Below are 23,168 nucleotides of genomic sequence, written 5' to 3'. Positions count from 1 at the left end.
CCACTCCAAGGTAAGTGTAAGCATTTGTATACTCCACCTTCTCCTGGCCGTATGTGAATGTTGGCGCTGACCTCCTGATCCACTGTGGGGTGGTATTAAATACCATGACCTTGGTTTTACCAAGGTTGACGGACAAACCACTTTCCTGGGCAAACCGATGCAGAGCATCCAAGTGACGTTGCATCCCCTCCGGAGAGTCGGAGATCAACACAATATCATCAGCATATAACAATAGTGGAATCCATGTCCCTGCCAGCTGTGCACCTCTATCACCATCTCTCTCAATGTAGTCAGAAACCTCATCCACATACATACCAAATAGAGTAGGAGAGAGCGGGCAGCCCTGCTTCACCCCAATAGTGGAGTAAACCGGTGTGGATAGACCCTTTGGGGTGCGTACATGCCCTACTACTGACCTGTATAATGCCATGACCCCCCAAATGAGCTCTGTGGGTACTCCCATCTGCTGTAATCTGCGCATCAATCTAGCTTTGGGCACTGTGTCAAATGCTTTGCGGAAATACACAAAGCTACAATAGATCCGTCTCCCACGCGATCTGCCCTCCTCAATGATGGCTCTGAGTGTCAAGATATGGTCAAGCGTAGAAAAACCCCTCCTGAAACCTGCCTGCCTTGCTGCGCGTATCCCCTCCCTCTCTGCCCATCTACTCAGCTGCTGCTCAAGAATAGATGCGTACAACCGTGCCAATGTGTGTCCAATCATGATAGTGCGATAATTCCTAGGCTCCATAGGGTCTCCCGACTTGAAGATAGGTACAATAGTAGATAGGCTCCAAGTATCAGGCAAGCCCTGACACATGGCACGGTTAAACTTAACTGCTAGAAGCTCTGCTAGTAAATCTCTGGCATGCGTGAAATGCTCAGCCACTAAGCCATCATGATCATATGCTCTCCCAGTCCACATCCTGTCAATGGCCTTCCTCACCGTCTCAGCGCGGTGAAAAAAGCATGTGTGTGTGGGCATGGATCGGGGGGGTCGGGAAGGGGGGGCTGCTCAGGAACTGTGTACAGAGATGATGCATACTGGCCCTAGGCCTCTGTAGAAGTGATGGCAGGGGGGGGGGAGTGCCCATGAAAGAGCCGCCATGCCTCACGTGAGTCTTGACTCAAGAATAGCTGGTATAGATCCTACTCTAGGCGAGTCAAAAATGTCCTCTTCTTCCGTCGCACTAGGCGTCGGAAGTCAATCTGTGACTGTCTGTGAGTGATGTCCCCTAAAAGCAGCTCCCTCTGAAGTCTAGCTCTAGTGTCCCGGCATTCCTCATCATACCAACTGTTCTGGGGCATGCTCCCCGAACGGCGTCTCTGCTTAGGCTGGGTATGTGGGTATGCCTCTACTGCTGCATCATGTAGTGTCTGTGTCAGTATAGTAGTAAGCTCCTCCAGAGGTCACCCTGGCTCCTTTGTGCACAGGCGTCTATAGATCCCATCTATGTATATAGAGTCCGTCTCCCGTTTGAAGGTGTAGTGAGTAGGGACTGCTGCCCGTAGCCTGTGTGCTACACTAAACTGAAAAGAGATGGTCAACGACACAAGAGCATGGTCCACTGCCACACCAACAGGTCTGGGTCCAACCGTGAGATCTTGGATACTAGAGATGAGGCTCGGCTGTGCCATGACATAATCCACGGTGCTGGCTCCATGTCTGTGTGGAAAGCATGTAAAACCCCCCGCAGCGGGAAATCTCTGTAGGCCATTCAAGATGGCCAATCCATGTGCAGTCCCCATGTCTATCAAGTATCCTCCATACTCAGTGTGTTCTCCATCCTGTGATAATCTGGATAGGCCCGTCTCTGCAACATCCAACTCTCTCAGCATCTCCTCTGAAGTATCATAAAATACTATCTGATGATGGGCAGTCCTAGCATTGAAATCCCCTAGAATGATGATGTCACCATCTCTAGAGAACTCCCATATGTCATCATCCAAAATAGAGAAGGGGGACTGTCCTCTGGGTGGTGCATAAAGTGACGTACTCGAGGGAAAGTAGCAAATAGCAATGTAGAGATATCTGCCTGTCTCTGCTCTCAATCTCACCCACATGTACCTAGCTTGCTCATCCCTGCGGGCTATATGTATCAATGGCTGCAACTCCTCTCTGAATAACACTGCCACTCCTCCTGAGCCCCGCCCTTTGTGCGCTGATCGTGTCTCCTGTCTACAAGCTGTCTCCCATCTATATCCACTAATGTGAGGCATAGATTGCCCTGGGGCCTGATCTGTCTCAGAGTAGAAGACGATGTCTCTTCCCGTAAAACTATCCTCAAAAGCACTCACATCAAGACGCATAGATCCATTACAATTCCAGGTGGCAACTTTGAGTGTTGTCCCATAGGTCTCGCACCGTCATGTGGAGCGCCGCTCTACAATCACCACCCGGCCATCTCTGTAGAAGGCCGTCTTTCCCTTCTCCCTTGCTGCTTGAATCTCTGGCATTACCTCTCTCATATGCGCAAAGCTGTGTGAGAGTGAGGTCATCTCCAAGGAATATGCCCGTTTTCTTTAGTGTAGGGCGCTTCTTCAAGAAGTCCTTCTTTGCCTCCATGGATGGGAAACGGATGATTAAAGCTCTCCCTTTTGAAGTCTCCCCATTGCCTTGTGTCTTCTTCCCTACCCTCCATGCCTTTGTATGAGTAGCCTCACTACCCATCATGCGGAGAAGTTCTTCGACTTCCCCTGCCACATCATCTCGGTCTTTTAGACCGGTTACTCTTACATGCAAGGCTCTAGTTTTCCTTCGCTGCTCTTCTGCTAGAGTCATGTTGATGATTGTAGGAGTGGGAACGGATGTGGTTTCTTTCCCTTTCCCTTTCTTAGCGACTTCTATCCATTTCTCGGCCTCATCCGCCTTCTTCTGCGTCTTCGTGATCACATCCATCCACGAAGACGTCTTCACCACCTTCTGCTTCTCCTCTGTGATCATCCGTACCTGCTCCTTAATGACCTTGATCTCCTCTATCACCGAGGGCTGGAATTCCCCTTCTTCCAGTCCACTGCTTACTCTATCCGCAAGCTCTCGCTTGAGGGCTGTGACCTCTTCTCTAAGTGCTTGTGAATCCGCCTTAAGTGCTTGTAGCTTTGCGTGCAAGTCCTCTTTCTCCTTCTTCCATTGCACGCCTTCGTTGAGGAACATTTGAAGAAGGTTGGCCTTCTCTTTCCACCATCCCTCCGTCTCTGCTTTCCATTCTTTCATCTCCCTTTCTATTTGTGTTATCCGCTTGTTTGTAAGCACAAAGGTTGCCTTCGTATGGGGCTTACATATTGGCGAAACGATCATGGCCTCCACTGGCGAAGCGCTCATGGCCTCCATTAGCGATGCGGGTATAGCTCGACGCCCTGGCTCGGCTGAGTCCAGGCGGAGAAGTAATAACCACAACCCGAATGCGGGTATATGCACTACCACAGCCCACTGCGGAACACTCAATCTGCTCTGCCAAATATCCAGAGGCTCAGCCCCATTTTGGTTTATTCAAGATACTTGCACCATGTGAATATATTTGTTGTCCTCAATTATGCATACATAATATAGCTGAAAATCTGTATGCTGAGAGAGAAGCAATTCTGGAAATTGTATGCCTGCTGAAAATCTGATAGGTTTGAAGATCTGTAACCTGATCCTGCTGTTTGGTTTTGGCTGACAGTCTGTACGTTCCTTCTGTTTTTTTTTTTTTTTGTGGTGCTGTTTCTGTTAATAAAGTGCAATGTGCAACACTATGTAGTAATGAAGCAATGCAGGTGTGTGTGTGATGACATACTGTATGAATATTGTGCAGTGAAAGTGTTTTGTGCTGCTGCTGTGTGTAAAGACTATGGTTGGGTGTGATGGGGGTGAAATGTGCAGGTGACGGGAGCAATGGGCAGCAGCAAGAATGGTGAGAGAGAGAGTCGTGCTCTGTGGTTCCTGTTTGTACACTGTTGTAGGAGCTGCACGAGACCTTGGCCGTTTGCTGCCCACTGCACGTCAAACGTTAACCTTAGGCTGACGTGGCTTTTTTAGCGCAAATAAACCTGCAGTACCCGCGTGCGTAGCCCTCCACTTGCCTGCGGACGTGTTTTGCTGATCTTCTGTGGAGAGCGCTGCCTGGATTACAAATGGCGAGCAGCAGCAGTAGAGCGCTGCCTGGATTACACACACACACACACAGAGAGAGAGAGAGAGAGAGAGAGAGAGAGAGAGAGAGAGAGAGAGAGAGAGAGAGAGAGAGAGAGAGAGAGAGAGAGAGACACACACACACACACACAAAACACCAAAGATGGGGAAAGGGGGCGATCAGCCCCCCGCTGACTACCAGAGCAAGAAGACCCTGCAATACAACGTATGTCAGACCATGATGTGGGTGCCCCCCCTCGCCTATAGGTGCCCGAGGGGAGGTAGGGCAATGCCAGATAAAAGCCCATGACCCAGCAAGAGGAAAAAGAAATAGAAGGGCGCCCGGACAAGGTGGGGGGCCGGCCCAGAAGTGGGCGGTCGGACAGTGCAGTGGGTGGCCAGCCCGGAGACATACTAGCCATACATGTATGCCTTAGACTTGAGTGAAGCAGCAAAGTGGTGTAAATCTAACAGAAGTTAAGGGAAAATTGGTAGCTTGTAAGAGTAAAAGTACTCTTGGAAAGGAGAGAGAAATTCAACCCTCAATGATTAAGAGCTCGAGCAGATCAACGAATAGGTGAAAACTGTCCGGGAAGAGGAAGAGCAGAAGTCGAGAACAACCACTTCATGGGTGGATGTCCTCACCAAAATGCAAAAGAAGGTTGTTGAACTTGAAGTTTGGATTGAGGTTGCAAAGAAGGGAAAAGCCAAGATGGTTGAAGCTACATCGACAGCCACCATCATGAGTATGGCCATTGAGGAAGAGCAAAAGCAGAATAGACGTTAAGGACATTGAAAATGTGCGTGTCATAGGCGTAAGGACATTGGAAATGTGGAAGAAGTGGTGAAAGAACTCTTGAAATGTCACAAGAGACCGGCACCACGTGCCAATGGAAAAGAATAGACTGAACAACTTTAAGCACTTCAAATAACAACTGAATTGAAAGAGATGCACGGCACGAGATGGGGAGTGGCGGAATTCCACCCAAGAGAGAACTGGGCCCAAACATTGGCGCCTTTTTCGGTATTTCTTTATATGCTTGAACTTAGTACATTGCCGATACTCCACCCTCTGCACCATCATACTGAAGCATGCCAGAGATTGAGCCCTCTGCACATATGCTAAGGCCCTTGGCCTATGAAAAGCAGCTACATGAAAAGCATCAAACTCAAAAGCATCTAGCCTCAAAAGCTGGCGCTGAAAACGGCCCAGCGTAAATCACGGAAATGCGTACAGATTGCCACGTCAGCATAGTCAACACAAAATGCAGAATTCCGTACAGGCTGCCACATCAATAGGTCAGCGCAAGATGCGGGCGTCCGTACAATTGCCATGTCATCAGGTCTTTACGCGCGTGTGTGTGTCGCCTTTACTTTAATTTCTTCAGGTTCTTTGGGCCCCATCGGACGAGGTCCCATAAGTTGGTGGGAACTCCTCTTTAAACATAGACCACTCGGCAAGACTTTGCAAGTTGGTAAAACTTCTTCTACCACTTCTAGGGTTTAGGCTCCTTGGCCAAGATCTGCAAGTTGGTTCTGTTCTTTAGTGGCTTGACATGTCAGCAGTTTGTGACATCCCCCTTTCTTGAATAAAAGTAATTTTTTTGCGATTACCTTATATCTACAAAACAACTCAAGTTAGCTCAAAATTTGCAAGGGTCATTCCGAGGGACATGTCAAGGGATAATTCGAGGGACAATCAATTTTCTCATTCCAAATTGGAGCTCTTGATTTCCTAGGTTGTTGGCTTCTGAGAAGAATCTCATCCAATAAGGAGTCTCATTTCAGATTGGAGCTCTTGATATCCTGGGTTGTTGGTTTCCCAGAAAAATCTCATCCAATAAGGAGTATTCAGTAATTGGTGTCACAAGACGGGCACCATGTGCCAACGGAAAAGAACAGATTGAACAACTTTAAGCACTTTAATAACAACTGGATTGAAAGAGAGAAACGACATGGGGAGTGGCGAAGCTCCACCACATAGAGTATTGGCCCCAAACGTTGGCGCCCCTTTCGATATTTCTTTCTATTATTTGAACTCAGTACAATGCCAATACTCCATTCTCTGCACCTTCATACTGAAGCATGCCAGAGAATGAGCCCTCTGCACGTATTTAAAGGCCCTTGGCCTTGAAAAGTAGTTACATGAAAAGCAATCAAACTCAAAAGCAACTAGTCCCAAAAGCTGGCATTGAGAACTGCCCAACGTAAATCACTACAGGTTGCCACGTCAACAGATCAACGTAGAATCCGGAAATCCGTACAGGTTGCCACGTCAACAATCAGTGCAAAATTCGGATATCCATATTGTTGCCCCGTCATCAGCTTCTACATTGTCTTTTGTGCGTGTGTGAGAGTCCAGCTTTATTTTGATGCCTTCATGTCACTTGGGCCCCATCGGACGGGGTCCCATAAGTTGGCGGGAACTTTTCTTTAAACATAGGCCACTCGGTAAGACTTTGCAAGTTGGTGAAACTTCTTCTGTTGCTTATCCTTCTTCACTTAGGGTTTAGGCCCCTCGGCTGGGATACACTGGTTGGTCCGGTTCTTCAGTGGCTTGACACGTAAACACTTTGTGACAATTGGCACATCACAATGCAACACAAAAGACGAACCGGAGATTGTAGACAAAGTTGAAGACATGGAGACGAAACAAATTATTCTGCATTGCTTTCAGCGCGGCTCAAAGAAGCAAGCATTGCAGTCTTTTTGAAGTTCATGTATCACGACACCCACGTAGCAAAGTGGGCCAACAAAGATTTCTTCACAGTTGTTGGCAGACTATACGGAAGCCATGCAGCTTGGTACCAATACTTCACGTTGAAAAAGGGGGGATGTCACGTGCACATCTAACCCTATGTGTGTGTGGACAAGCTGTAACTCCTATTTCTAGCGTTTAGGACAGCCTAGGAAGTGTTTTGGCACTCTTGTGAGCTTGCATGCAGGCCGTGCATGCCCAAACACTTTAGAGTAGTTGCATACCCTCTGATTGCACATGAGCACAGCCGGTGTATGCTAGGTGTAGGCACTAGGGAGTGTTCCCATACAGTTACAGTATTACCCAGCCTAGGTATTTGTCTGCATGTGAACCACCTCTCATAAGTGAGTTCATTAACTTACTAATAAGTGACATCTTAGCCAGTCAATTAAAATTGTGGGTTTTTAGTTGGATTGCCCGACCCAACTTTAATTCCTATATATCACTTCTCAAGCATAAGTATCCTCAGTACTTGCACCAAGTACCTACAGTACCCTTCAGCGTTTTTGCTAGTAGTACCCTCATGAGATCCGTGGAGTTTTTGCATCAGCGTTTTCAGCCATGAACAGCAGACCATCAATAGATCCAAGCATCGGTAGCAAGATCCCGTCAGGTTCTCAGCATCTAGGACCATTGTATCAGCCTCTCATTTAGTAAAAGGAACCTTGAGTATGCACTGAGCTCTCATCCTTACCATCCACTATCAATCACTTCCGATGCTCATTACACAATGTTACATCATTAGGCTCGTTGCAAAACTGAAACATAGAGTCATCGACATATGCTTGACCTTCAAGTTGTCTTTCAGAACGTAATGCCAGCTTAACATGCAGCTGATCGATAATAGGATATGATGAATGTATGGCGGCAATGGATGTGAGACAGTGGCATACCACAAATTGCTGAGAGCGGTGTCCCATAGAGTTTCCAAGGGACCAAACTCACACGCACACACGGTGCACTCACTAGACACAGAGAGGGGATAAAGAGAGTAAGGACTGAGGGGCTGTTGTTTGAATTCATGAGATAATAAAGAACTTGTAAAATGACAGGGCTGGTGAAAAATCAGAGGTTGTCTGCAAATATCTTAACTCCAACTACGAAGGCAACTGACCACGATCTCCCGATCTCTGGAGAAGAGGTAACTCTTGTTTATGTCTGTAATCAAACACAATTGAGTGATGAGGTCTTTGATGCTTGCTATTTCTGGTGAAACTTCCATCTAAGATTTTTGATTGATGTGTCCCTTGAGCTTCTATAGCTAGTTGTTCCTTTAATTTTGTAGTAGGGCTATTAACTGGAAGGCCAGGAACTCTAGAAATGTATAATTGAGGTTTACTCTGATGATGGAAATGAAGAACTTTTCGGTACTTGCTTACATTTGTAGTGTGGCAATCGTGTTTTTGCTAGATGGAAAGATTTTAGACAGCAGTATCTGCAAATAAAACCATGCTACATGCATTGTTGTTGACAGTGCAGATAAGTTAGGTGTCTTCAACAATTCTCCTTTTTATGGAAAAATTGTGTTGATAAAAAGTAGTACTTTATCAACTACACCATCTGTTTGTCGCTAGTGTCAGAGAAAAAATGTCATAATGTTGATGACGGGTGATTTCAACGCTAAGTGGGCTTGATAACAAATTCAAGACCGATCATTATTCAACTTCAGACCTTTGCAGAGACAAATTGTCTTCGTAAGTTACAATAAGTGTTCCAATTCTGTTGTCATGTGCCAGGCTTGTGCTGCTCAATTGTGCTTTTAGCTTTTAAGCACGTGAACTTATTTGTCCAAAAATTTGCAGGTTCCATCTAGGCCCTAGGGTCTCTTTTAAATGATGCATTTACTTGCAAAAGCGTTTTGCTGCAGTAAAATAGTATGCAGATAGAAGCCAGCTTCTGCAAGAATCTTGTTTCATACAATAATCATTGACATCATAATTTATATTGACTTCAATGTACGGTCAGTCCTTGGTTTCCAGAAGAAAAGTTCAAAGAAGCTGTGTGAATGAAAATGAAAGGTTTGTTACGTTGGAACATTTGAAAATATGAAAAATCTTAACTACCTTATGTAGATTGTGGGAAGAGGATTGATGTCACAGAAGGATTTTGAAGACGTACGGGAAAGAGCATTGGCACTTTTTGCTTTTGGGCAGGTCTCTTTCCTAACTTTCCTCGACCGGTCATAGTTACTGTGAATAGATTCTTTACTCATTTGATGTTTTCATAATTTGAAGCACTATTAATGGCAATAAATATGAGTTCTGTTTGGATCTTGTCCATATATATTTGTTTGTTAAAGTTTTTTTTTTCCATGATTAAGCAAGTTGCAGCAGAGCACGGATTGATTCTAGTTGACACCAAGTACGAATTTGGGAAAGCGCCCGATGGCTCCATCCTCCTCATTGATGAGGTAAGTCGAACAACAGGTCAGCACTCAAGTACAGTGTCCATTAACTGCAGAGACTTCGTGGTTACGGTTTTATGTTAGGAATTTTTGGTGCTTAAAGTTAAGCAGTTCTGAATCATTTGCTAAGTTTAGAGGATTAGAAGAGCTGGGTTATGAATTTTCATTTTGTGTGTTTCTCATTATTCAAAAACTCTCTTTCCTTCATCATATATTTACGCTTCGAGCTGTCATTGAGGAGGGTCTATTGCTGCCTTGTGGATTTCTGAAAAGCTTTTGATACACTGCCTAGACTGAGATTGATGAATAAATTGTATCATGGGTGTTCCGAGTGAGATTACGATGTTCATTCCTGGAAAGGCCAGGGAGACTGGCAGGAAGGTTGGTGTGGTCTCGACACTCTATTAGACTGTGACAGGTAGAGCATGTACACCAGAGGGCTTAGCAGAGATAGTTCACTCCTTTGTTGGAGTGAAGCATGAATACTTGCTCTCTAGACTTTTTGGTTTGTATATTGACGTGATTTCAGACTATATTGATAGAGAGGAAGATAAAGGTGCACAGTTATCAGACACTTGGATGCCCTTGCTGCATTATGCGGAAGATATTGTTCTTATTGCTGTCTCAATGGAAGAGGCTACAGAGATAGGTGGGTGCATTGCGGAGCTATGCTCATGCTAAGAAATTGTTCTGGGACCCTTGGCAAGACCAAGAAGGTGATGTTTATACAGCACAGTGGATGAGAGTGGGTGAGGGCATCAGCACCATCATTTATGCATTGAGAAGAAGCGCTGGAGTGCGTAGAGTCTCACACATCTGGGAGTGATTTGTACAGGACCCTCTTTCTCTATGAAAAGCCACTGCTTCAAGCCTGAAGTGGGGATATACAGCCCTTGTAGGCTTGGAGCGGATATACTCATTGGTAGGAGCCCAGGACTAAGCTATGGTTGTTTGATTTTTTCATGCACATCCATTTATTACATGGGGTGAAGGTTTGAGGACCTAGTCTAGGCCATCACAGTCGGTCTGGCGGGATGTATGATGGATGGAGAGCTATGGAGAGATTGTTAGTTACTATGATTTCTAGGATGATCTGATGTAAGGCTGCAAGGTTACATGAGATTCTTACAGTGGTATTGGGAGCTACACCAACTAAGGTTGAGGCTTTTACTAAATTGTTGTCTTGCACATGTAGCTCGTGGGAGCTTCGAGATCATCGTTATGCTAGATTGACCCGAAGTTATCTTAACAGCTAGCCATGGGAGGAGACTTTCGATGTCAGCCTGGTTGGTCGCATGGTTGCAGTATGGATAGATTGCCACCCTTTTAGTATTCTTTGGATCTCACCATCGTTTGTTTTCACATTTTCATCGATCGACACGATTATCAGACAGGATATCATGCAGATTAATGTAAAATGGACATGAGTGACTCTTGGTTTATGAGTTGGGAAAGAAAATGGATTATTGTTTATATGGCCAAGATACGTAGATTTCACACCTCTCGCACGGGCTTTATTGTGTCATAGGACAGCTTCACATTCCCTCTTCTCAGTTGCAGATAGAGACAGATAGATATACTAATGTATCTCCCTCTGAAAAACTCGGGGAAAAAAAAGTCTTTTTACGAAGAGTATTTTCTTTACTTGAATTTATCGTACTGCCTTTATACATGGATTCACACCTCTCGCACAATCTTCGATGTGTCATAGGACAGGTTCACGAATCCTCCCACCGGCTACAGATAGAGGTAGGTAGACATACTTCGGTGCCTCTGGAGCATATGATATGCCAGTTATGCGACTTGGAGTGTGAAACAGAGGAGCTAACATGTGCCAGTGCCCAGTATTTTGTGAGATACAGTGATGATTTCATTATCTCTTTAGAGAGGGCTTTAGGCCTTTTTCTAAGGTGATGGAATACACCGATCAGAAATGCCTTGGGCTTTTCTTACTAGAGTTATGCAGATACCCAAGGCTGCGGTACTCATTGCTGTTCGAGGGACTATATTAGTGTCCTTAGGAAAAATGAGATATATCATCATTTACAATCCACTTCGGGTGTGATGCCTTGAAGGCGTACAAAAGGGACAAAGAAAGAAAACTAAACTTCCAAAAGCTCTTATGACTTATGAGGGTATTTCATTACAATGCAGATGATCACCGTGCACTCGCACGCGCGTGCGTGAGTGTGTTTTTTGAGATAGGTTGATGGGTGACCTCTATGTCTTGGAGGCCAGTAGTGGATTCTTGAACTCTGTGATGGTAGCCTTGCCTCTATAACTGCTGCGCGCACCCCCCCCCCCCCCCCCCCCCCACCCCAACTTCCCATTCTTCTTGGCTTTTTAACTTTAGCTAGTTCATCTGCTCTGTTCTTTAATTGGAGGGGGGTGAGCTCATTTGATATTCTCAAAGATTACAGACATCAGTGATGGATATTATCCCTCATGCCTCTCGCAGATCAGGCCAATTAGATATTTACCATCGCCGGTGCTCTATACAGAGGCATAAAGTAGCTCTTATGAGGTTCTTTATAGAGGACGAGATTGATGCCATGATGTAGCGGCCCGTTGTTGAGTTTATACAATGGGATCTATAGTGACAACCTACTTTGGACATCAGACTCTAAGAGATATGCTACCAGGTGGTTTATTTATTCATTTGTTCAATTATGTTTTTAGCAGTTTTTACCTTAGTCTTTTGTATTAGACAATTGGATCATATAACGATGATGCAAATTTTCTGGTCTCATAGGTCTTTTAGGCCTTTTGTAGACGTAAATGCCCCCCCCCCCCCCCCCCCCCCCCCCCCCCCCCGCCCCCAAAAACATAAAAAGAAAACAAGTGGTGACTATCTCGAAGGAGGAACTGATGCCTAACCCAATGTCACCCGTGGCAACTGGCATCTTCAGCTGACCTTGGCAATTATGTGAACTCCAAGTTAATTGAGTTTTGCGCTGCCCGTCCTTCATGATCTACTGGCTATCACTATATTGGGCTGACACTCGTTTTGGAAGGCTGCAAAAACCCGTCATGTGTTTTGAGTTCTAGGTTGCTCCTGCTGTTTGGTATATGGTGTGGGTGTGTTTAATTCTACACCCATTTTGGTCACTGATGATGTTGGTGGGGATGCCGTAGTGTTTAGTCAGTACTATGCATTATGGAGCTGATGGTTATATTGTCATATGGATGACTATCACAAATCTATACCTTGCACTTCCCATTAAAGGTGAATCTGGGTTTATCCTGGGTTCATCTGGGTATTTATTTCATAGAGATGATAGTGGTGCCATTGTGTGAGGGGCACGAAGAGCTACAGTTATGTCTATAAGACTCATCAAATGTAAATGAACAAACATCTGTGTTGTGTCAATTCTACAGGTCCATACACCGGATTCAAGCAGATATTGGGTAAAGGCATCTTATGAAGAGAGATTCAAGATGGGATTAGAGCCAGAGAACATTGACAAGGTACTATTGAAGGAGCTTTTGATAGCTTGTTTGGCAACTAGTTGTTTTTGTGAAAGATTGTGGTCTGGGCATTTGATGTGGTTGGTACTCGTCTCATCAAATGCAGGAATTTTTGCGTTTGTGGTTCAAGGAGAATTGTGATCCTTATAATGACAAGGTATTATGTCATTGCTTTATTGAGATTGTATTCTTGTTAAGAAGGTGAATTCTGTTTCTGTTCTTGCAGGTGTTACCTTCAGCACCAAGTGAGCTTGTTAGTGAGCTGGCAAGGCGGTAAGATCTTTTTCTGTCTGCGCGCTCCAAAAATGATAACTCGGGAAAATTAAAGGCATCAGTCTGTTCCTCTTGTCCCAACAAAAGATTTTTGTCTAGACAAAGAATCTCACGGAAGACTAAGCTCAGAGCTTGTTTATCTGGAGATACTTTGTATGGAATTAAACTACTTGGAAGTTGGACCTCAGAGAGTAGAATCATGTTGGCTAGGTAATGTATTAATTTTGTGCTCATACTTAAAGCTGCATTAAGTAGCCCTGGAAAAACTTATCAGGTGGTAAACTTGGTAGTACAGGAGCCTAAAGTTTCTTTAGAAAAATCCTTTTTTTTTTGCTGTGTGGGTGTAAGCACGTGCTGCATGCTACACAAGTCCACCAAACAAGGGTATGAATATAATTAGTGTAAGGGGTTTTCAAGTGTATGTTTTGGAATAAATTGGGTTTCATAAGAGGAATTTTTTTCCCCCCCGAGAAAAAGATCCTTCTATTAGTTACTGAAACTGCCCATAGGGCTACAACCACCTCTACTAGAGAGGGCTACAACAATCATACAGGGAGACCCTCCCAATGAAAAACAGTATATGTGCAATAAGGGCTAAATCAGGAGATGGGAGGAGGGAAGAGCCACACAGGTGGATGGTAGTGCCATCTGAGCACACCCTGGACCATGGTGAAGAAAGGCCCAAGGCGCCAAAGTCGAAGGAACGCCTCTCTACGCTCCCGCATGCGGTCGGAGCTGCCCTGAAGTCTCTCAAACTATCCCTTGAGAGTGTGGATCAGCTCCAGCCAAAAATCTCGAACAGTCTCCGCTGGTGGCACAAGGTGAGCCTCAAAGATGCGGAAGCAACGGGCTTGCCTAGTGAACCAGAGTGTCAGGCCACAGACTAGCTCTCTCACTACACCACTCATGTGGAGTAGGCTCTGTAGCAGGCTGGAGTGTAGGTCGACCCCTATGTATCACTATTATCCTGCTGGTGGAGGAAAGCTCAAATTGTAATGCAGGGCCCATGAGAGTGGACCAAGCAGCTGCCTCCTAGGTGTACTGCCGTGCTGTGGAAAGAGCTGGCATCAGCGGAAGGACTCCAAAGCCACACTTGCTGTGCCATAGGGCAGTCCCAAAGACAGTGACGCCGACTCTCCAAAGGATGGGCACAAGTTGCACATGCTACCGAGAGGCCAATATGTACAAGCCAGCTCCCCACCTCTATGTGCAACCTGCCAGGCACAATAATACCTCTGTCCACAATGGCCTACTGCCAAGAGTCCGCAATAGTCATACATACCCCTCCCTGGATGCCACCAGGTCCAAATGCAGCTGACCAGAATGTCTCATACCGCCCACTCAAAAGCTGACCACATCGTCTAATGCGGCTCTCACACAGATGATGCTCCTGTAGCATAAGAAGACCAATCTCTCCTTCCACAAGGCATCGCTGAAGCTCCTGATGTAATCGGCCCCTCTGGCACTGAAACTCGGACCCACCTAATCCCTGCATGTTCCATGAGACGATCCTCATGGAAAGCGAGAGAGAACTGATGTTGTAGCAACAACTAACCGTGCTATCTTCGAGGCTAGCGCGTCCCAAGATAGGGGTGACTGCAAAGAGTGTCTAGCCCAAGCCCAAGAAGAACGAGCCGTGCGCAGGGCAACCTCCTCTGTCTAGGAGTCCTCACGTTTGTGTACATATCATGGCGGGCTCTGCGTGTCAAGAAAGAAGTGAACCACAATGTGTCTACATCCTGCCGAGTCTGGAGGTGTCACTGAGAACTTGGCCAACGGCCACAGAGTCTGAACAAAGTGTGTAACCACTAGGTCTCCCATGTGGTGAGAGAACTCGAGGGCTTGTGCCTGCAGCCACTCCAACACTGAGTCCAAAGTCCACTCAGGCTGGTCCCTGCCACATAGGGGAAAAGAGAAGCCAACCGCTGAGTCCATTTCCTCTATCCCTCTAGTTGCAAGGAGCAATACATGAACTCTAAAGCAAGCTGCCTCAAAGTCTGGTGAAGGGTCGCCGAGAAAACGTGTGAACTCGTAGGCAAAGAAGTCCCAATGATGACGAATGTCGAAGCTCGTCAGTCCATGAGGAACTGTTGCAAAGGGAGACGTCTGCACGAAAAGGGGGGTTCGCAAGAAAGGCTTTCCCTCTCTCGCCAAGTGACTCGTGGCAAAAGAAAGCGCTGCCAGCAGCGAGGATGGTCTTGCCCCCTGGGTCGGCTGCGGGGTAGGAGCGGGAGGAGATGTGGAAGCAGGGGGGCTAGTGGGAGGAGGAGGAGTGGGGGGACCGGGAGTGGCAGAGGGAGAAGGGCGAGTTGGGGAGGTGGAGAAAGGAGGCGGGGAGGGGGGCGGGGGGGGCAAACTTGAGGGGGGGGAGGGGCTGTTGGAGATGAGGCTGAGGTGGAGGGTGGAGCGAGGATCTTGTCCTACTGAAGAGGGTTGAAACGGTTCCCTGTGGGAACCCACTGTTGCTGGACTGGAGCCTGGGGATCACTCTGAGTGCCAGGCTGATGTGGTGGCCCTTGTTGACGCCGACCATGAACCTACTGCCAGCCCTCCTCCACTTAAGCCCCAGGCTCGGAGGGTGGCTCTGCCTGCGTACCCTGTGACTCTTTTTGCTGCTGCTGGCCAGCCCTTGAAGGCTGAGGTTGAGCCTGCGGTGAAGGTCGGGGTCTCCTATGTGGAAAGGCCTTCGCAAGATGGCCATCTTACGATAAATAAAACATTGATTAAGGAGGCCCGAATACTCCACGCTCTGACGGAACCAACCGCCACACACCCGAGGTAGTAGGATGACCTTCGGGAGAGTGTGGGTGTCCCGAACCAGAACACATACTGTGGGCATGCCTGCCGCCTTGGCAGCTAGAGAGGCTGCCGTGCGAGGTGTTTGCAAGACAACCCCAATCTCTGAGCCTATCCTGGAAAGAAGCGGAAGGTACTCTGTAAGGTGCAGCGGAAGTGAATGTTGAACTTTGCTCAAGATGAGTGCTTCGGATTGTGCTCAAGGGTTCCTTTTACTTACGGTAGGGAGAGCCTTCCGTTCCTTTAGTGAGAGAGTGCAATGGACACAAACAAAGTGAATGGACACTGTGAATGAAGGTACTGAGACTGAGAGATAGAGAGAGAAGAGAATACGACACCAGAGATGTTGTCAAACCCTCCTCCAAGGGCCCCACTCTCTATGGCGAGAGCGGTCTACTTATGATTGCACAAATCTTTACAATGGTTTGGACTTGTCGATGACGTCGACGACGACGAGACGGGCTGAAATCTGCAAATCTTTATATGCTGAATTCTGACTCTATGTTGGTGACGATGTTGATGGCGACGATGCAACGACGACGCGCTGAAAACGCAGATGCTGAAATCTGCGTTTTCCAGGCTGAATCTGTAAACCTTGTGGAATCTGACCGTGCGGCGAGGAACTGCTGCGGGAAGGTGAGATCTGCAAGGTTTGAGGGTTCTGCTGTGGAGTTTGACTGCTGAAAACTGAAAACGCTGATGCTTGTGGGGATTCCGTCGCGAAGATCTGCAAAAACGCTAAAGTGTCTGGCAGATGCAAAAACGCTAGGGCTGAAACTAGTCTTGCTGTGGAGAATCTGCTAACGTTGGGGAGTCTGCTGCTGCCAGGCTGTTGTCAAAGCTAAAACGCTGGCTGATCTGGTCCAAAAACGCTAGCCTTCTGCTGGGATGCAAAAACGCTAGGGCATATGGGGGTTCTGCTGAGAAGTTGCCTGTTGAGTGGGTGCTCCTGCTGCCTCTTCTGCCAGAAAGTGCTAGCGCTAGGTCTACTTATATACAAACTTAGCAAAATTGCCCTACCTACTTTCCAACAAAAGTCACTTAAAAATATTAAGTGAAAAATGTCAAAGAGGGAAAATAGGTCTATGCATTGTAAAAATGCTACTGATGGGATCTGACTGGAATCTGATGGTCATGATGTGTGCAACCAGAGGATATGCATCTAATCTAAGTCTTTGGACATGCACGGCCTGCGAACAGACTCACAAAAGTACCAGATCACTTCCTATTCTAGACTGACTTGACTGAACTGAACCCTGGTCATGCTGTAGCTTGTCCATGGACACATAGGGTTGGATGTGTCACGTGACATACTCCCTCCTCTGGCCGGAGAAGCAGACTGAGATGGGCAGGTCTGCCTCCTTGACAAGAACGTCGGTAGCTGGGTTGAAACCATGGCGCCACTGTCGAAAGTGTGCCTGAACTACTCGGATGGCCAGGGGGCTCATCGCAATGACCTTGGACGCCATCTCGGGCGTGAAGCAGACTGAGATGGACAAGTGTGCCTCCTCGACAAGAACGTCGGTAGCTGGGTTGAAACCATGGTGCCACTGTCGAAAGTGTGCCCGAACTGCTCGGATGGCCAGGGGGCTCATCGCAATGACCTTGGACGCCATCTCGGGAGTCTTAAACTCTATCTTGTAGTAGCCACGCCCAAGAAATTGAACATCGAGAATCTTGCCCACCTATGCTAAAAGGCGGGCCTGGAGAAGATCACGCACCTTTCCTCTGCTAGATCGGGTGCCGATGATCTTTGCGGGTGCAGATGATCTTGCAGATGACGGAATTCGCTTGGAAGCGCTCCACCTCCGCGGCTAGGCTAGCTTGCTCTGTCGGCGAGAGAGCAAGTCGGATAGTGGGTTCTGTAGGGTCGGGCGACGGGGCTTCTGGAGAGTCCCTCTGGGGCGGAGCACGAGCCTCCATCTGTGTCTACTGCTGTGAGTGGGGCAAATGACCAGAACCAGACGACTTCGGAGGAGCTTCGAGTGCGAAGGACAGGCCCTCAAGGTCGAGGCGCAAGGAGAAACCGACGGGCCAGGGGGGGGGTTTTGCGCGAGGGAGAAGCGGGGTGGGGGAGCTGAAGGCAGCGAGCACGGGCGGGGGGGATGATGCGTGAGGGTAGAAGAGCGAGCGGGGGGTGGGGGGCGCTGATGTGTGAGGGCTGAAGAGGAGCAGGGGGGTGGGCTGTGCTCAAGAGCAGGCAGCACCAGCGCGAGGGCGAAGGGAGGGAGTTGAGCGATGGCGGGGGGCGGGGAGGGCAGCTTACAGCAGTAGCGAGCAAGGACGTTTCATACGAGGAATTGTTTCTGGAGAGTTGTCCAACAACAGATCTAATAAATATGCTTTGGAGATCATTTGCTACATTGTATGTGCATGGAAGTGAAGAGTGCGCATTCTGCATGTAGTAGTGTGTGAAACATAGTCACCCCGGAACGGGAAACGGGAATGAGACCGGCAAGGCCATCAAAGACGGAAATGGCATCATTTTACTGGAACGGTTTAGAAACGGCTTTTTATTATTGGTATATTGTGTATAAAACATTTGGAACTCCCTGAAGAAACTGCAAAATGGAAACGAGAAGTGGGGGACTTCGGAAACGGAGTTTCTGATCCGATAGGCCCCGAAACGGAGTTTCCTTGCAACTGTGATGTAAAACAACAGGTGATGCGTTGATGGATTGTGTGCTTAGAAAGGTGGTATTGTGTAAGTTAAAATGTCCATCTGGTGTGTTGAAGTCATGTTGCTCAGCAAAAGGTGGAAAAGGAGGTTGTGCTACCGCTCAATTATGTATTATCTCAAGGTAGGTATGATGGTATGAGTGTTTACCATGTATATTTGTGTGTGTTTTTCCCAATAAAATTAGGGTCACGTATGTTTCAAGGGTTGAAACATACTCTTCCATAACCCTATGTGTTTGCCGTAAGGAAATGTATGAAAAAAATTGTGGTTCTATTGGTATGCAGCAATTATTGGCCTGGTTTTTGTAACACAATTAGCAATGCAGGTACATACTGCTGCATGACACTATAACTGGTGAAAAGTTGCAATTTCCGGATACTAAGGTACCTGTCTCTACTACCTGTCTTGGTTTCTTGTCACATTATGAATGTGGGAATGTACTGAACTTTCATTTGTTGCAGGAAAGTATACATGACCGTATATCAAGGAATGTCTCTGAAGCACTCAGACAATTGCAGGGATGAAAAATGTATTTTTCAACGAAGTGGTGGTTTAAAGCATAGGCAGGAGTAACATCCACTGTGGCATGAAAAACCTTAGAACTACTAGAAATTAGCACAGAGAGATGATGAAATATTACAAAAGAATCAGCGTCAGATCTGATTTCAAATACATATGATCGCTATTGAAGTGGAGAATGGCCTGACTTTTCCAGTTGGCAACTGCTAGAAGAGTTGTAATTATGCATGTACTTGGAAAAGCAATAGATTCTGGATCATAAATTATTACTTTCGATAACATTAACGGATGAAGTGCTTTTTTTTAATCAACAAGAGACTCGGTTTTCATATCGATGCACTTGAGTTAATGAGATTTGTGTAGCATTTGAGTTTTCTGTTATATATTTTCCCATTCCCAGAAATACATCCCCAGAGGCTCACAATTCATGTTGGTTCTCATGCATTGGGGCTGCAATTTCGATCTATAATCAAAATTTGCAGAGGCCTTCTTGTATGCAATCATTCCCACGACTGCCTTTGCGCTCTCATCTTGCCACCAAAGGCTGCCTATGTGTGCACCCTGCTGCTGCCCAGGCTTTCACTTACCCTATCTGATGTAATGGAGTGAATATTTGAGTAATTGTTGTTGTTTATCTGTTTTTTTTTTTTTGATGATTGCACTGTGAATTGACTTGTTGATTATGTCCACATGGTATGGTGTTGTGTTTAACATTTCAATGAGTGGCTAGGTGCAGAACGGATGGCATGCAGATTGACAAAAATAGTAGCTAATATAAGCTATATTTACTACAGACATGGAACTTCTCTAATATAATTAATGTATGTCAATTTGCATGCACAACCTAGATTGGAAGCCATCACCAACATGTCCTGCACCTAGCCACTCACTTGCTAATAGAACACCATACCTTGTGATCATAATGAACAAGTGCAATCAACAACAAAAGATATCAAAATAAATAAGAACACTTTCTCAAATATTCATTTCCATTGCATCTAAAGGTATGGTTCTGCCACAATTGGTAACAAGTTTGCCAGGCTGTTAGGTAGGCATCCATACGTTCCTACTTCGTCAGGGACAAAAAGGTAAATTTGGCAACCCATCTCAAGCCCAGGCCTCAAATCCACATCCTCTCCCTGGTCACCCATGTGCTTTAGCCACTATACCCGCAAGCAATCATTGAAATATGTGACATGTGGGTGCCTAGCGTTTTGAATTTGGGGCAATTTTGGTAAATATTGAATTTCTTTTGGACCTTCTATAAGTGTAGACCTGCAATTGGATGGCCCATGATCCAAGCACACCACTATTTTCACCTCCTCCGTTGATCCCACTTGAATATGCCTGTGTCAGATAGTGTTGAGGGCAGGGTAGGTTCATGGTTGGGTTAAAAAGGTGAAAGCCAAGAATATAGTCTTCTTGAGGGTAGGGTTTGACTGGTCTGAGGCAAACAAGCTAGAGAGCGCAAGGGCTTTGAGTGGCGACTTGGGACAGTAGTAACAATATTAGCAAAAGTGTAAAATTCCAACTTCAGTTGCTCCCTCCCACTATCGTGAACCCCTGCATCTGCGCGAGCTCTCTCTCTCTCTCTCTCTCTCTCTCTCTCTCTCTCTCTCTCTGTGAGCGCAGCCCACGTTGAACGGACTTCCAACCCTCCCTTTCTTCTTATGCGTTTTCAATAGATTTTAAGGCACTCTATGCAGCCTTGGCATTCACCCCACTTGAAGCACTCGTTGTGCTCATGGCGCTTGCACATTCTTATGCCCCATAGAGTGCACCCTTCTTGTGAGCACCTTAGCAAGTGAATTACCATTTCGATGCCCATCCTCTCATTGGGTGTAGAACAACCAGTAGTGTGCTTTGTCTGCTTTGCCGGCATCTTCAAAATATGCAGAGAATCCATGCATAGCTCCAACACCGTACATCGTGAACACAGTGACTTCTATCCAGAGTTTAGGAGACACTCACATGCTTGGTTAATGCACGGCAACCTTTTTTTATATAGCAAAACTCACAATTGTGGGTGAACTACATTGATCATCCCAAAAATGCCTAGATCTCAGAAGAGGTAACTATGGTCCCTGCATGATGAATGCACGGCAATCTTAATGCACCCAAAATGCTTGCATTAGGGTAAAGGGGCTAGTTACGGGAGGGGCCCATGTTGAAGGCCCGTCCTACCCCCAATAATTATTCTTAATGTTGCTCCGTATGTAGGACATACCCGTTGCTATGTTGGTTACACTAGACGTGTCATGTGCAGTCTTGGCCGACAGTTTGTGCGTTCGAAGCCCAATCTCAAAGTGTATGCCTTTTCCCCAATGGTGCTTCCACCTACAGGGACTCCATTTTTTTGCACTATAAAACCTTCAACTATTGCACGATAATAGGATTCTCAACCGAACAACACCTCATCTCCCTCTATCATCTGATCTTCCTCCTCAGTGGAGCTTGGTTCTTGCAAGAGGATGAGTGCCATAGATGCTTCAGTCTACTCATCAAGCTCTTCGACAACTTCATTTGACTCCTTCACAATGCTCACGAGGGGGTTTCTTGTTAGCCGTTTCCTTTGATTTTCTCTTCTCATGCTCTCAAGCACAAGTAAAACCAGAACCACGTCCCAAGAAATGAATTGGGCGCCTATGCACCCCATGCCCACTCTATGAGGTCATCCTTATCTTGTCCTATAATCGCGTCGGTGAGCCCTTTGACAAACCTCAACAAGCAAAAGCAAAAGTTTTTGTCGACCGTATAGAGATGTTTGAGGAAATCTACTGGAAACCACGTCGTGTCCGATCCCTCGAACATATTCTTCCATGTGGTGCTCCATGTAATCAAGAAAGCTTTGGAACACCTCTACATGCAGGTTGGTTGGTAGTGGCCTTCATGTCGATCGTCCCCTCGAACACACTGACTAGTTCATGTGCTCAATCTGCAATGCAAATCTTTTCCAGTTGTGCGAGGCGTTGCCATGGGTTCGTTCGCGAAGAAGATTGCAAGAGAGCTTAGAGCTAGAGTTTTGTGGTCTGTGAGAAATGAAGTTTACAAACTTAAAAAGTGACTTATTTATCCAAGGTCATTTTTTAATAAACACTTAAAGTTAACTTCAAATTAACTTAAAATTATCGTTTTTAAAAATCACGCAACAAAGCATCAATAGACACCGAGGTTGAAGGCATTCTATTCCAAATCAATAAAGTTGATCGAAATCTTGACAAAAAAATGATCATGAATAACTTAAAAATGAACATGTATGCTCACAGATGAGATTCAAAACTCCATATTCATTAATGGGAGCAAAAGTCCTCACAAAGAAAGCTCTTCTCTTTTTTGGACCGAACAACTTTAACATTGATTACAACTGCATGGGGGCAAGTGGAAATAATTGAGCAAGTCTATCTTTTCCAAGGATTCTTCAATGGGCAGCTTGCTTTCCAAGTTGTAGCCTCTTCGAGGGATCATGGGGACAATGTGTATGGCTCAAATGTCTTATGGGTGATTTGGGTGTTGGACATGACACTGCCAACATCATCTACATTGACAACGAGAGCGCATTGACAATTGCGAGGAGCCCACTTTTTATGCTTGCACAAAGCACATTGAGGTGCATTATCACTATGTCACAGACACTCTCAGCAAGAGAGATTGGCTTAGCCTATGTACCGACACAGGACAACCTCACAGATTTGTTCACAAAGTCATTGCCTCTTTTCATAAATCTTTGGGCTTGCTTCCCTTTGTGGATTAATCATGTCCCTAGGGCATGGCACTTGCCCATGCACTATGTGCTAGTTGTCGTTCACCGCATCACTCCCAGGGGGAATTTGTTACCATATGTGGTAGTGATATGTGTGAACACAATTAAAACCTCCAAGGCATTTTTCCCTCACTAGGAGGTTTTTTTCCTTGTGCATTGTATGTACATCCATCATTCTATGGTTAACTTATCTTTTATTGTACACTAAGCAATATACTTTGAATTCTGTACCTTGAGATTCTTCATCTTCTCCAAGCTGTGTGTGTATCCATCTAACCCTTTTTACAATAAATAAGTGAAACTATACACATCAGAAAGGGAATGGGGTCTAAAACGGCCTCTTTATTTTCCATGGGATTAAAAATGAGATTATGAAATTGGCAAATGGGTGGATGCCAT

The 23,168-nt window shown here is 46.1% G+C and overlaps 1 protein-coding gene across 1 annotated transcript in view; it reads left to right on the top strand.

Moving 5' to 3' along the window:
- PUR7 (purin 7) overlaps positions 1-19,344 on the top strand; it is a 106,329-nt gene extending 86,985 nt beyond the window's left edge. Inside the window, exons 5-12 of the mRNA XM_086492439.1 lie at positions 7,922-8,010; positions 8,942-9,022; positions 9,190-9,279; positions 12,652-12,741; positions 12,848-12,898; positions 12,968-13,014; positions 18,816-18,873; positions 18,952-19,344. Of these exons, the coding sequence (XP_086348565.1) occupies positions 7,922-8,010; positions 8,942-9,022; positions 9,190-9,279; positions 12,652-12,741; positions 12,848-12,898; positions 12,968-13,014; positions 18,816-18,873; positions 18,952-19,014 (569 nt within the window). The 3' untranslated portion in view covers positions 19,015-19,344. The remainder of the gene's footprint in view (positions 1-7,921; positions 8,011-8,941; positions 9,023-9,189; positions 9,280-12,651; positions 12,742-12,847; positions 12,899-12,967; positions 13,015-18,815; positions 18,874-18,951) is intronic.
- The last annotated feature ends 3,824 nt before the right edge of the window (positions 19,345-23,168 follow it).

This window comes from Adiantum capillus-veneris, chromosome 20 (assembly GCF_014529385.1).
Source record: "Adiantum capillus-veneris isolate H3 chromosome 20, ASM1452938v2, whole genome shotgun sequence".
NCBI lineage: Eukaryota > Viridiplantae > Streptophyta > Polypodiopsida > Polypodiales > Pteridaceae > Adiantum > Adiantum capillus-veneris.
The sequence above is the reverse complement of the archived record's forward strand: the minus strand, read 5'-3'. Positions and strand labels throughout refer to the sequence as shown.